This window comes from Mastigoproctus giganteus, chromosome 2 (assembly GCF_048544385.1).
Source record: "Mastigoproctus giganteus isolate SK-2022 chromosome 2, ASM4854438v1, whole genome shotgun sequence".
Classification (NCBI taxonomy): Eukaryota; Metazoa; Arthropoda; class Arachnida; order Uropygi; family Thelyphonidae; genus Mastigoproctus; species Mastigoproctus giganteus.
Window position 1 is genome coordinate 29724772 of NC_143576.1, and position 13345 is coordinate 29738116.

General features: G+C 34.2%; 1 protein-coding gene across 3 annotated transcripts in view; it reads right to left on the reverse strand.

Annotated features, from left to right (window-relative positions):
- Nucleotides 1-13345, reverse strand: part of LOC150089241 (solute carrier family 12 member 2-like) — a 544391-nt gene that overhangs the window by 91399 nt on the left and 439647 nt on the right. For all 3 annotated transcript variants that reach the window (XM_090388535.1, XM_090388531.1, XM_090388539.1), the window contains exon 17: nt 3726-3832. In XM_090388535.1, the coding sequence (XP_090244661.1) occupies nt 3726-3832 (107 nt within the window). The remainder of the gene's footprint in view (nt 1-3725; nt 3833-13345) is intronic.

Genomic DNA, 13345 nt, shown 5'->3' on the forward strand with positions numbered 1-13345 from the left:
CATGAACATTTGAAATACATCTTGGAATTAGAACAGTATTACATTACTTTATAATTCAGAAAGAGGATGGCTCTCTGATTAGTATTTTCAGGGGGAAAAAACACATGCAAGAAAATATTTACATTTTCATTCGTATTGCACATTCAGTATGAAAAAAAAAGTTTGTAATGCTTTTAAGTGTTCTAAAGACAGATTTAGAAGCTGACTTGCATTACTTATGTAAATGCTTTTAACCCTGAGGCACTCTCATGGGGCTAACAGATTGCAAAGGCTTTTTCTTTTTATATGTTATATGTTTATATATTATAATAAAGAAGCAGTTTTTGCAAGCATTTTTATTCCTACTGCATATCAAAATGATGCTTTTTCACTATGTGATGTGTTAGTAAATTCTCACAGTAAGAGATCTTAAAGACCATAAAAAAACTATTATAAAGTTGGTATATAATCATAAATTACTTTAATTACTTGGTACTTGTAATCTGTATATACAGAACAATATTGTTTACTTGTATATAAAGCAATATCATGCTTTATATACAAGGATTCACGGAGTAGTTGATGTTGACTGTGCATACACCAAGTGGGAACTGGCTCAACCACTTCACTCCTGTGTCATAGTTGATCGATTGCAGAGTGTTGCAGTTTGAAAAGCGTGCTAACATCAAGTTCTTTAAATTTGGGAAAAAGTGCTACAGAGATGCTGTAAGCATTACAGAAAGTTTATGGAGATGATGCTTTGAAGAAAACAGCAGTTTATGAGTGGTTTAATCAAAAATGAATAGGAAAAATTTTAAAATGGACAGGAAACGGGAAGATGAACCTTGCAGTTGATGTCCGTTGACATCATGAAACAACAAAAGTGTCATGAAAATGAAGGAACTCATGCAAAATGAAAGGTGAATGGCTGTTGTTCAGATTGCACACGGAGTTGTACTGTCTGTAGGCTCAGAACACATAATCCTGATGCAAGATTTAGGGATGCATCATATGCACATGCAAAGTTTGTTCCATGTTTGCTCTTAGACAATAAAATGGACTGCAGGTGATTTGTTTTAAAAAATCTAAGCAGGATTCAAGCTTCCTAAGAAAATTGTTCTAAGAAAAATATTTTGCTTATTAGAATTGCCGTTTAATAGAATTAAAATGACTGGAGCTTACAACACATTGTACAGTGAATGATTATCCATCGTAAAGTTATCTGATTGTACAGTGAACCAATGATAAAGTGGGTGTCCACTGTATTTGCATGGGAATGAGGGGAAGATAAACTGAAAAATGGAAGGGTGGTTGGATCCTGCACTATGACAGTACACCCCACTCCCCTAATCTATCACTGTCTGACTTCTGGATATTCCCTAAACTGAAAATGGAACTTGGAGTCATGGTTTCACTACAGTCGATGACAAAGAAAATGTCAAATCAGCCCTGCATGCATGAAAAATGGAAACAAAAGGTGCTCTTACCTAAAAAGGCTTCAGTTCTGCAAATTGCAGTGTCTCAAGACACCTGCAGGGAGATCTTATTGGGGTGTTTAAAGCCTTGAATGGATTGAGTAAGCTGAATGTCAATGGCATTCTTCCACTTGCTGGGACTACATGCAAGGGGGCATAAATTCTGAGGAAGGATGGTTGCAGGATAGATGTGGAGTAGTTTCCTTCAGCCAGTGGGTGGTTAGTTTTTGGAACAGGCTTCCATCTGTTGTTGTGGAAGTGAATGGGTTGAATAAATTCCAGGAAGAACTAGACAAATTCTTGGAGGGTATTTTTTTTTTTTTTGGCTGATGCTATATAAGCTTGCTTTCTTGCAGCATTTGCCATTACCATATTGATGTTGGCTTAAAAGAAATACATGAAAATATTTCCAAAATTCTGAATGAAAGAAAGTACCATGACTTTGCTTGTAACATCTGTAGTAATTTTGAGGTAATTGGATTACTCACTGATCTACAGAGAAATTTGATAAAATACTGGTGTTTTCTCTTTTTGTGGGATAGTCATGCAACAGAAAAACATTTTGTTCATTTGCATCTCAATTGTTGTGCAGCAGTGGAGAAAAAGGGAGTATTTTTTTTTTTTTTTTAGCAGGGAGAAGTAAGCTTTGGATAAAGGAGGATGTGGATTTTGCTGCCTAAATGAAGTGTTTCCTAACATTTCCTAACACTTCATTTAGGCAGCAGAATACACTTCAATTTTTCCTAACACATTTCATTTGGCAGATGCAAAACCGAAAGGAGGAATTTTCATTGGGCCTCAAATAAAAAAAACTTGTCATAGATGATATATTTGAAACAAAGTTATAGGATACTAGACTAGCAGCTTGGTGATCATTTAAAGCAGTTCATGGATTTCTTGGAAGAAGGAAAGAAAATACAATTAACAATCTCTGGAGTCAACTTTACTGCAATGCTAAAAATGCATGGGCCACCTAATTTCTTTGAAAATTGATTTTTTTCATTTCCATCTCAATTTTTTCCCTAAAAATTTGGGAGATGTAAATGGTGAACAAGAGAAATGATGGGAGATTACTGCTGGTTTTTAAAGGAAGGCAAAATGGACCACAGGAAAAACTGAGCAGCAAATGTTTCTAATGAAATAGAATATATGTAGTACATTACATGTTTTATTGAAGTATTTTAAAATAAGACTCATTTTTAAAATAGCATATGTACTACTACTGTATGATCATTGAAATTGATCGTTCATTAAGTCACTAATAGTTCAGTATATCTTTCCATGGAGATGTGACAGACGTAATTTTGGCATTTTTAGAACCAACAGATCAATTTTCTTTGGATTTTGCAACAACTTTGGTTCTGATGAAAAAAAATTTCAAAACAGTGGGTAAAATTATTTATTTTAGCTTAAAGAGTCGGTCGTTTTTGCTCATTCCTTCTAATAATTTGTCCACTTCTTTAAGTGCTGATGGGATTCTCTACCTTGCTCAGACTATGCACATGGGGGGGGGGGGGGTTAAATTCAAATTAAGGAAGGATGGTTGCAGAATAGATGTGAGGAAGTTTGTCTTCAGCCAATGGGTGATTGAACTATTGGAGGGGTGGATATGGTTTTTTTTTTTTTTTTTTTTTGCTGATGCTGTATAAGCTTGCTCTGTTGCATCATTTGTCACCATACTAATATTAATATTTCAAATTTCATTGTTTTGGTATTTCACATCTTCTCTCCAACATGATCTTACTCAAATTATTATTTACCTACCAGAAGACCAGACAATTCTAATCTAACACTCTTGACCCTTTCCTTATCAACAACCTTGCAAAGTATACATTTAGTGAGTGCTATTCTCTATATAGCTCAGGGGCATCCTGGATAAGTTCAGTCTGACAACTGTCATATTCCTAATTTTTCTACTCTCCTTATATGCTCATTCCTATCCACTGCACTTGCAACGTCACTAGTTACCAAACAACAAGAGTAATCAAGCAGAGGAGATAATAAACTATGGTGTCTTGATTTGATTAGAAGACAACCGTACCATACAAGTCTAGGCACATTAAAATATAATCTATTATAAATGGGTATTGAATGAAGTCAGGGAGTTTAGAAATGCATACATCAGACATTTTTATAATAAATTTGAACTCTTTTGCAATTAAGTGTTTTGATTTAAAAAAAAAAAACAAAAAAACCCCAGATTATTTAATACATCTGTACAGTGATAAAAAGTAATGAACAAATATATATATATATATATATACAACTTACTGAATTGTATTGAAATATTCCAAAAGCTGCTCTGGTTCACAATCCTGCCAACTAGATTTATATCCCATGAATAAGACATTTGGTCTTAGTTTTCCAATTCCTACTAACTAAAATATTTTTCATCTATTAATTTTTTGATTAATGTATAAAACTAAAATTTAAACTATGTGGCAGGAATCTTGTAATATGATGAGGGTTTAAAAAGTTTGTGGCCTGAGTATGAAAGGGTGGTGGTACAGTGTTAATTTCTGTGCTTAATGTATAACACTTCAAATAGTAATCAAACATGTTTCACACTGTTTCGATAGTCTTTTACAGGTTCTGAAGACAACAAAAGTTGCATAAATGAGGAAAGGCCAAAACCAGTTGAGCATCCTCTCCCAATGGTTACAACATTGGGGGGGGGATGTCCCTTCGCATTTCATAGTGAAGAAGAATTTAAAGCAGGAGGAAATTTCAGGAAGATGACCCATGCCGTGGAAGACTTGCAAGATCCGTCACTCCAGAAGTTGTGACAGCATGCATGATGAGTGACATTTCAGTACACTGCCAGCATCTTGGGCATCTCATCTGAATGCATGTACCACATAATAACAGCAGTTCTAGCTATGAAAAAGGTGTCAGCATAATGGGTCCCAGAGTTGGTGAGCAAATCAAAAACAAATAGGAGTTGTAAAATAAGTAAACATTTGCATAGTCTTCAAGAAGAGCCAGCAAATTTCTTTGCAAGGTTTGTGACCAGGGATGACACATGGGTCCATCAATTTCAGCCAGAGACAAAAGCAGTTTAGAAACACAGCCCTTCTCTCCCTCCAAAGAAAGCCAAGTCAATTCGTTCTGCTGGTAGGGGTGATGGCATCAGTTTTTTTTGGGATGCTGATGAAGTGGTGTTAGTGGATTACCTTCAGAAAGGCCACACAGTCACAGGGACATATTACACAGATCTTGTGAGGCATTACATAGATCTTGTGAAGAAAAACTTTGTTTGCAGCTGGAATCAACATATTGTAGCATTGGTGTAAAAAATATACATATTCCAAAATGTAAATATGTTGAAAAATAACATCTTACCAGACTCCTCAAAAAAATCCTTCATACTCAAGCCACAAACTTTTCAAATACCCTTGTATATAAGATGTTTCTGAATTTAAAATGTAAAAAAAAAAAAAAAAAAAAATTGCCATATTATTAAATTAATAGAGTTAAAAAATACAAGTTTTCGTAAAAGAAACACATGAGTAGATAAGAATTTTAAAATTAAAAAGTATTCAAAATATCACTGCAAAATTTTTTTTTTAGAAGTAATAAACTACTCATAACCAATAACAGTACAGTAGTGGTTTCAAACCAGACTGCAGGTTTGTGCAACTACCAGTTATTTTTTTAAAGTCAAATAAAGTGGGTATCACATATTGGGTATGTGCAAAAGCCTCATTTTAATATATAAGTAAATTCATAAGGAACACAAACAAAGTTTGCAAAAACAGCATCTTTATTATTATAACATCTCACATTATGAAATCTTCAAAATGGGTTGTCTAGCCATGCACTTTCAAATAAATAATGCTTCCCCCAGTTGGAAAGGCTATTATTATTTATTCTCAGTTTTGAGTGCCAACATCCAGAGTGTATGAGTAGCCAACCTAAAAGTGAAATATTTTCACAATATGAGAGATGCCAAAATGTGTAGGAAATTAACAAAAACAGTTTATGATTTTAAGGCCTCTTATTGCAAGAATTTACTAACATCTATTAGGTAGTGCAGAAAATATCAATTTAATATACAGTAAATCGACAAAGAATGCAAACAAAGGTTGCAAAAATTACATCCTTATTATAACATTTCATTATGAAATCCATAATGAGTTCATGAGTTGCCTAGCCATGTGCTTTTGATTTGAATAAATAATTCTTTCCCATTAAAGAAGACACTGCTGTTATTTATTCTCAGTTTTGAGTACCACTACCTAGATGTAACTATTTTGGGAATTATTGTTCCCTTGTCAGTGCCTACCTATCCACCCACATGATGAGGGAACAATAATTCTGTGCTGTCTGGGTGATGGTGGTGGCACTCAAAACTGAGAATAAATAACAGTAGTCTCTACTGGGGAAGCATTATTTATTCGAAACTGCATGGTTAGGTAAATCTTGAAGGATTTCAAAATATGAAATGTATATAATAAGGATGCTATTTTTGCACGCTTTATTTCTGTTCCTTGTGAATTCACTGCATATTAAAATTATGCTTTTTTATTACCCAATATGTGTCAGTAAATTCTTACAGTAAGAGGCTTAAAAGCCATAAACTTCTATAGATAAAGTTGGTATGTAATTATAAATTACATTAATTACTTAGTACCTGTAATCTGAACATGTATTCACTTGAATATAAAGCAATGTATACAAGTAAATGTGGAACACCAAACAAATCAGCATGCTGATTAGTTTGGAGTTCCACACCAGAAACTTAGACCATATCGGTAAAAAAAAAAAAAAAAAAAAAAAAAAAAAAAAAAAAAAATGTGCCATTGAGTTTTCTGTCTGTACAAGTGTGCATTTCATGAATTGATTTGCATGCTGTGCAAGCTGAAAACTTTACTTCCACTTGTTCAGATTGGTTAACTACAGGCTTAACTTCAAGAGGCCTTTAAAAACTTCACTGCATATAAAGCAACATATTATGCACTCCTACAGTATAAGTTCAGCATGCTGATTAGTTTGGAGTTCCACACCAGAAATGTCTGGATTTAAGTCATTGACAGGGCTCAAACCCAGATGTCTCCAAATGAGTGACAAATGGTGAAACTGCTATACTGTGATGGAGGAGTACAACATGCTGACATGGCACATTCAATAATGTAATTTTGAGATCTTATACCGTTGGGTGTAGCTGGTTGCAGTCATGCTCATGGTAAATCATGAGTGTAAACCTATGTGCAATGGTATTTCTGCATGTGTGCGGGCACCTCCATATCCAGGTGGGAAGGAGCAGCAGTGCATAGCACACGCTTCTTGATTAGACCGGGGTTCGAGCCCATCACCACCAAATACGGAGGATGCGGAAAGGTCAAGGGAATGACCACCGAATATTCCCGGAGCAATATGGCCTTAGTTGCTAATGCTCCTAAAAACCAAATAACAAACAAACATTTCTGCATGTGTGCAGGAGTCCAGGTATATAATATATATCAGCTGTTCAAATTTGCAGTCAATTTTTGTGTAGATTTCAAAAATAATTTTTTTAAAATCTGACAACATGCCAAAATTATAGTTTGTGTTTACCAATAATACATATATCTTGCTACAATTTAGAGAAGTAGATATGATACTGAACACTGATTTGTTGCATTATCTTCAAATAATAATATCTGAATGCACTCACAGATAGCAGTAATGCTGGGGAAGGTTAATATGTTCAACCTTGTCTGTCTCGCACCCCTCTCTTTCAGTAATGGAAAGACAGTTCCAGTGTGAGTATGTGTACAGTTTATCTGTGTATCTATTGCATTATTGTTTGTTTCTTTTGTGTTCTGCTTAGAATTGTATTGTTAAAATGTTTAAGCAGAAGAAAAGCAAGAGTGTCTCAATCACCCTAACAATTTCTGTTTTGTATGTGGATGTTTAACAACTCAGCAAAAACTCAGAAGAAAATCTATAGTATTAATAAACAAGCATATTCTTTGTACTTTGGTTGCAAGAATGGTGATTGAGCAAAACTTGGGTTCCAATATGTGATGAATTACTTGCACCACAAATCTGAGGACGTGACTAACTGGGAAAATTAAAGCATATGCCTTTTACTGTTTTGTGGTGTGGTGAGACCTGTGCAACCTCATTGATTTTTGCTATTTCTGCATGGCAAAAATATTAGTTATGTCTGGGAAAAGCAAGTACAGCATCAAATATCCTAATATATGATCGGCAATAAGGCCTGTTCCACATGGTGAAGACCTGCCAATACAGATCCCCCAAAATCATGGGATAAAGGAAATAGTGATGAATGAGGATTTTTATGTTTCAGACTTTTCTGGATTATCCACTTCAAACAGATATGGGCTAGTAACCAGAAAATTACAATTAAGCAAGATAAGTTGAATGACTTTGTTCATGATTTAAACTTATCTAAAGAGCAAGCAGAACTTTTTTGGTTCTAAGTTACAACAGTGGAACTCTGAGGCAGGAACTAAAATTACAGTACAGTCGGTCTTCGTATAACACGTGTTTACATTACACGAATTCGATCATACACGATTTATAAATAGGGGAACGTTATCTTATATAACCCGAACCGAATTCGCTTATGCACGATTCGCCTTTGTGTTTACAAGAAATGGCAGTCGAACGCGGAATCACCCCCAAATGAACGCAACACGATAGGAATGAAGAAGATTCCGAAAATGTATTTATGTGATTTATATCAGTGAAGGGGAAACACATTTCACCATAATAACGTGAAAACCAACACAATTCCAGCTATCGATATAATCGCAAATGCAATTAGATGGAGTTTACTAACAGTTTATAACAGATTCCACTAGCAGAAACAAAACTGGAAATTGTTTTTATTGTTTTATGGTAGTAACCCCCAGAAATGTGCTTTAGTAAAATGTGGGGTGTTAATAATGTATCTCGGCCTTTACGGTGTTGTTTATTCAGTTGCTACATGCGCTCAAGCTTTGTTTATGTGTATCAAGCGTGCCTCCTCGTTTTGTAATTGCGCTTTATTCCCTAAAAATTAGTAAAATACTTAAAAGGTGTGAAAAGGAAGCGCCCTGGTGAAGACACTGCATATTCAGAGAGAAAAATAAAAGCAAAACATCGATAAACAGAGGCGGACTGGATCAAAAATTCTTACCTGGGAAAATTTATAGTGGCCTCATACTATGGTTTATGGCCAAAATCACACCGGCCTCCGGCCCACCGGGATTTCCCGGGTAAAGCTTATGGCCAGTCCGCCTCTGTCGATAGAGAAAAAAATATGAAATTGTGAAACGCTTTGAGTGAAATGAAAGACCATGTGATATTGCACGTGCTACAGACCTAAATGAGGCAACGCCGAGAATTACAAAGAATGCGGAGAAAATAAAAACAACTTTCATAGCGGGAACAACTCAAAGTGTAATTAAAATCCATTAGATTAAGACACAAGAATTGGAAGAGATGGAATGGCTGTCATCTGTTTGGATAGAAAAATCAAACAAAAAACAAGTTTGCTTATGATAGAAGCAAAAGCATTAACAATATTTTATTACGTAATAGTCTTAATAAAATACATAAGCATTTTATTTAATATAATAATTTTTACGAATAAAATATGATAAATTTATTATTTATTATAATATAATAAATAATAAAAATATTTATTTTTTATTATATTATAATAAAAATATTATATTTTTATTACATATTTTAATCGTTATAAAATACGTAAGTATTTTATAACGATTAAAATTACCTGATTATTTATTGTGTTTGGTAATGTTTTGGTTCCAAATGTGTGTTCAATCTTGGGAGGTCGGCACCTAACCCCACTTTTCCCATAGGGCCTGTTGTTTATATTGCACGATTTTGCATTGCACGAGGGTTTCTAGGAACACAACTATCGTGCTATACGAGGACAGACTGTATATCACAAAGTTTTTTCAAAAAATAATTTGTTATGGAAGACAGCACTTCTGTAAAGATATTAGTAGTCTTCTGATTGAACTGGGCATTGAACACAGTCATAATGAATGGTATATATTTATTGATGTGCCAAAATTAAGTTTAAAAGCAGTTTTGCTGCTCAGCTGAAATGCATTCCCAATAGTTTCTCAACTTCACCAGTTCCACTCTAGACAGTGACTATTGAAAAAGGAATCAGGTCATAAGTTTCTTTAATCTCTAGTGTCTAGACATTAGTCACTATCTAGAGAGAGGGGTTTCAAAAAATACTGTTGTTTCTTCTGTTTATAGTTGTCATGCAACAGAAAATCATTATATTGTACAGCAGTGAGGAAAGAGGGAGGAATTTTTACCCCGAGAAGTAATTTAAAACATGTTCCATCTGGTTCAACCAAAAAAGTGTTTTCTTCTTCCACCTTTACATATAAAGATTGAATTAATGAAGAATTTTGTTAAGGCTCTGGATAAAGAAAGCTGTGGATTTTACTACCTAAGGTAATCTTTTCCTAATTGAGAGATGCAAAATTGAAAGAAAGAATTTTCACTGGACCTCAAATAAAGAAACTCGGCAAAGGTGATGTATTTGAAACAGTGTCAGAATACCAACTTGATGATCATTTAAAGCAGTTGCTCATGGATTTCTTGAAAGGGAAAAAAATATACTATGAGCCTCTGGTGTCAACTTTACTGCAATGTTAAAAAAAACATGGGCTGCCAAATGTTTTTGAAAATTGATTTTCATTTCCATCTTAGTTCTTTCTTTAAAATTTGGGAAATGTAAGTGATGAGTAAGGGAAACACTTTCTTCAAGACATATCCACAATGGAGAAGTGGTACCAAGGTCACTGGGATATTGTTACAATGGGAGATTACTGATGATTTCTTAAGAGGGAAAGCAAAATGGACTATAAGGAAAACCCCGAGTGGCAAATATTTTTAAGGAAATAGAATGTGTAGTACAATATATGTTTATTGTATGATATTTGAAATAGTTTATTCATTAAAATTTCAGTATATCTTTCAATGGAGAAGTGATTAAGACATAATTTCAGTATGTTTAGAATGAGCAGATCAATTTCCTTTAAAATCTGCAGAGGTATGAAAAATTTTTTTTCCAGTGGCTCATGTGATCAGAGCTATACATACACTGCAGTTCAGATGGATTGTAGAAACATTTGCAACTCAGTAACTAGTTATCCAAGACAGTATAGTGGTTTATCTACTTGTCAGTCATTTGAAGAGTTCTGGATCCAAATTCCATCAGACTGGAGGAATTATTCCTCTTTAACCAGTGCTGTAATTAACTGATCTCAAGTGGAGGAAGTAGGGTACACCCCCCATGAGTTATTCCAGGTTTATCAGTCCATATAACATGCAGATCTGCCTATTAGATATATTACAAAGTGCAATATGGCCTTAGATGCTAAGGCCATAACAACTCAATAACAACTCAATGGCTCATGTTCTGCCTTTACACAAATATGACAGGTGAAGAATTTTGTCACTATAGCAATTTTATGAATAGTTTAATTTTAGATTTAAAAAGATTATGTATAATAACAAAGGGATGGATTTTTTGCTTAGGATAAGGCAAGTTTCAACAATATATACACATTTTTTCATTAACTGTAATTCTGTTGTTAGCAAAAAAAAATTTGTTTCAGAAATCAAAATTAAGCTGCAACTCCTCACTTCCATATACCACTGAAAAATGATATTTTAATACAGTGCATTCCTGTTATTTGGGCCACCGGTTAATCGGGCAGCCGTTTATTTGGGGAAAATCTTAAAAAACAGAAACCAATTGAGAAAATAGCCAGGGTTTACTTCGCTTAATTGGGACGGCATACCGTTTAATCGGGGCAGGAGACCACAGAATTGGAGATTACCCTATGATTGTCTCCGATGATACCACGTGGTTCGGTCGAAATTCTGGAGGTCACAACCATAAAACAATTAGCAGTCATCTGTTTATTGGGCTTTTCTGTTAGTGAAATCTATCATAAATGGACAGTAAACTCAATCTTACTGAATTTGCAATAATACCGACAGCTGGAATTCTGTGGGTTATTATGGTGAAATGTGTTTACACTTCCATGAAATCTTCAATCATATAAAAAAATTAATTTTCAGATCTTCTCTTCATTCCTATTTTTAAAGCTTTGTAACTCATTACTCCATTCTCATTTGTGCATATTGTGTTACTTGCAATTTGTGTGTGCCGTGTTTTTGTTAGTGATTGCTTATCTTTTTACTGTTTTAAATTTTAACCCCCACCCACAAATGTCAGTGAACAGAAATGTCAACTAGTTAGTATGTACATATTACAGTACGTATTAATTATTCAGATTTTCACATATCATTTAATTTTTTAATTGGTAAGGTAATAAAGGGTAAATTTGTGCTTAATATATCTTTGCTTTTATAGCCTGTGGATAATATTCCTCCTATTTTCTCTAATTAGAATCGCTGTTTAATAGAATTAAAATTCAATTCACAAATGTGATCATAATGACCGGCGCTTACTACACATCGTATAGTGAACGATACTTTACTATGGCGAGTTCGTCATAACATGATTTGATTGTACAGTGAACCAATTGTAAAGGGGGAGGGGGTTACATTGTATTTTTAACTATTTACGTGAAACTTCGGATAATTGGGGCAGCCACTTAATCGGGCCAAAATGCACGTCCCGATGTGTCCCAAATAACCAGAATGGACTGTATAAACGTGTCTGTAGGGGGGGGGGGATATCCCTCAGCTCCTGAAAATTCTCATTTTTTAACACAGTCAGGTAGCTTGTGGGGCTTAGTGCTTGAGGGGAGCTGCTGTACTAAAATCAAAACAATGGCCACTGATTGTGATACTAAGGTACAGGGAAATAAAAATTAATAAATAAGCAACACCCCCCACAACTTAGATTTGGTTTCCTCACCAAGGTTAACCGTCATATCATTTCTTTCGTTAATATGGATATAGTGCCATAAAAAGTCAAAAAGGAAATAAGATTTTTTGAAGATGAGGGAATAAGGTGGAGATTAAACTGCAACTTGCCTACTACTATTGCAGTACACGTCTACTACTATCACAAAACACCAACCAGTACATAATCAAAAGGATGTTTTCTGCCGCTAATTAAATATGTACCAAAATTAGATCCAGTTTAAATGATAACACTATTGAGTTTAAGAGCTCACTTTATTGGAACAGGTAGTGTGGATGCTTATTTTTTTGTTTTTAGAATAACTGTATGTTTAATAATTTTTGCTAGAATATTTATTATTATAATTAAAGTTTGATTTAAAACATGAATTCAAGTAATTATGTTTTTTCCTTACTTTATTGCACCTAATTGTCATCAAAATTTATTGCGAAAAAAAATTTTTTTTTTTTTTTTTTTTTTTTGGAATACCGGTGTTATAAATTAAAAATACCGAAATACCGGTATTAAGATTTTGACCAGTATTGTGAGATCTAGTGCCAATCATTAACTACTCTACCAATCTTGACATTGTCTGCAAATTTTGATGTCACACCCTTCTATCCTTTCGTGGTATCATTTAAGAAAACCAAAAGCAACAGTACACCAAGTATTGATTCGTGGGAAACCCCACTTCTTATTTTATCCCAATCTGAAGAAAACTATTAGTCGTGAACTCCTGTCTCCTGCCCTGCAGCCATCCTGTGATTCATCTAAGGATTTTCCCTGCGATTCCAACATGTTGCAACTTGTATAGTAATCTCTCGCATGGGAATAAGTCAAATGCTTTCCTGAAGTTCAAGTAAACATGTTGAAATTATTTCCTGCATCCAGCTCATGAGTGACTGTCAAAATTGCTAACCAGAAACATGATTTTCCCTTTTAAAACCATGCTGTATCATTCAGAATTCCATTTCTTTTAAATGATTTTGTATTGTATTCTTGATCACTGCCTCAAATGAATTTCACT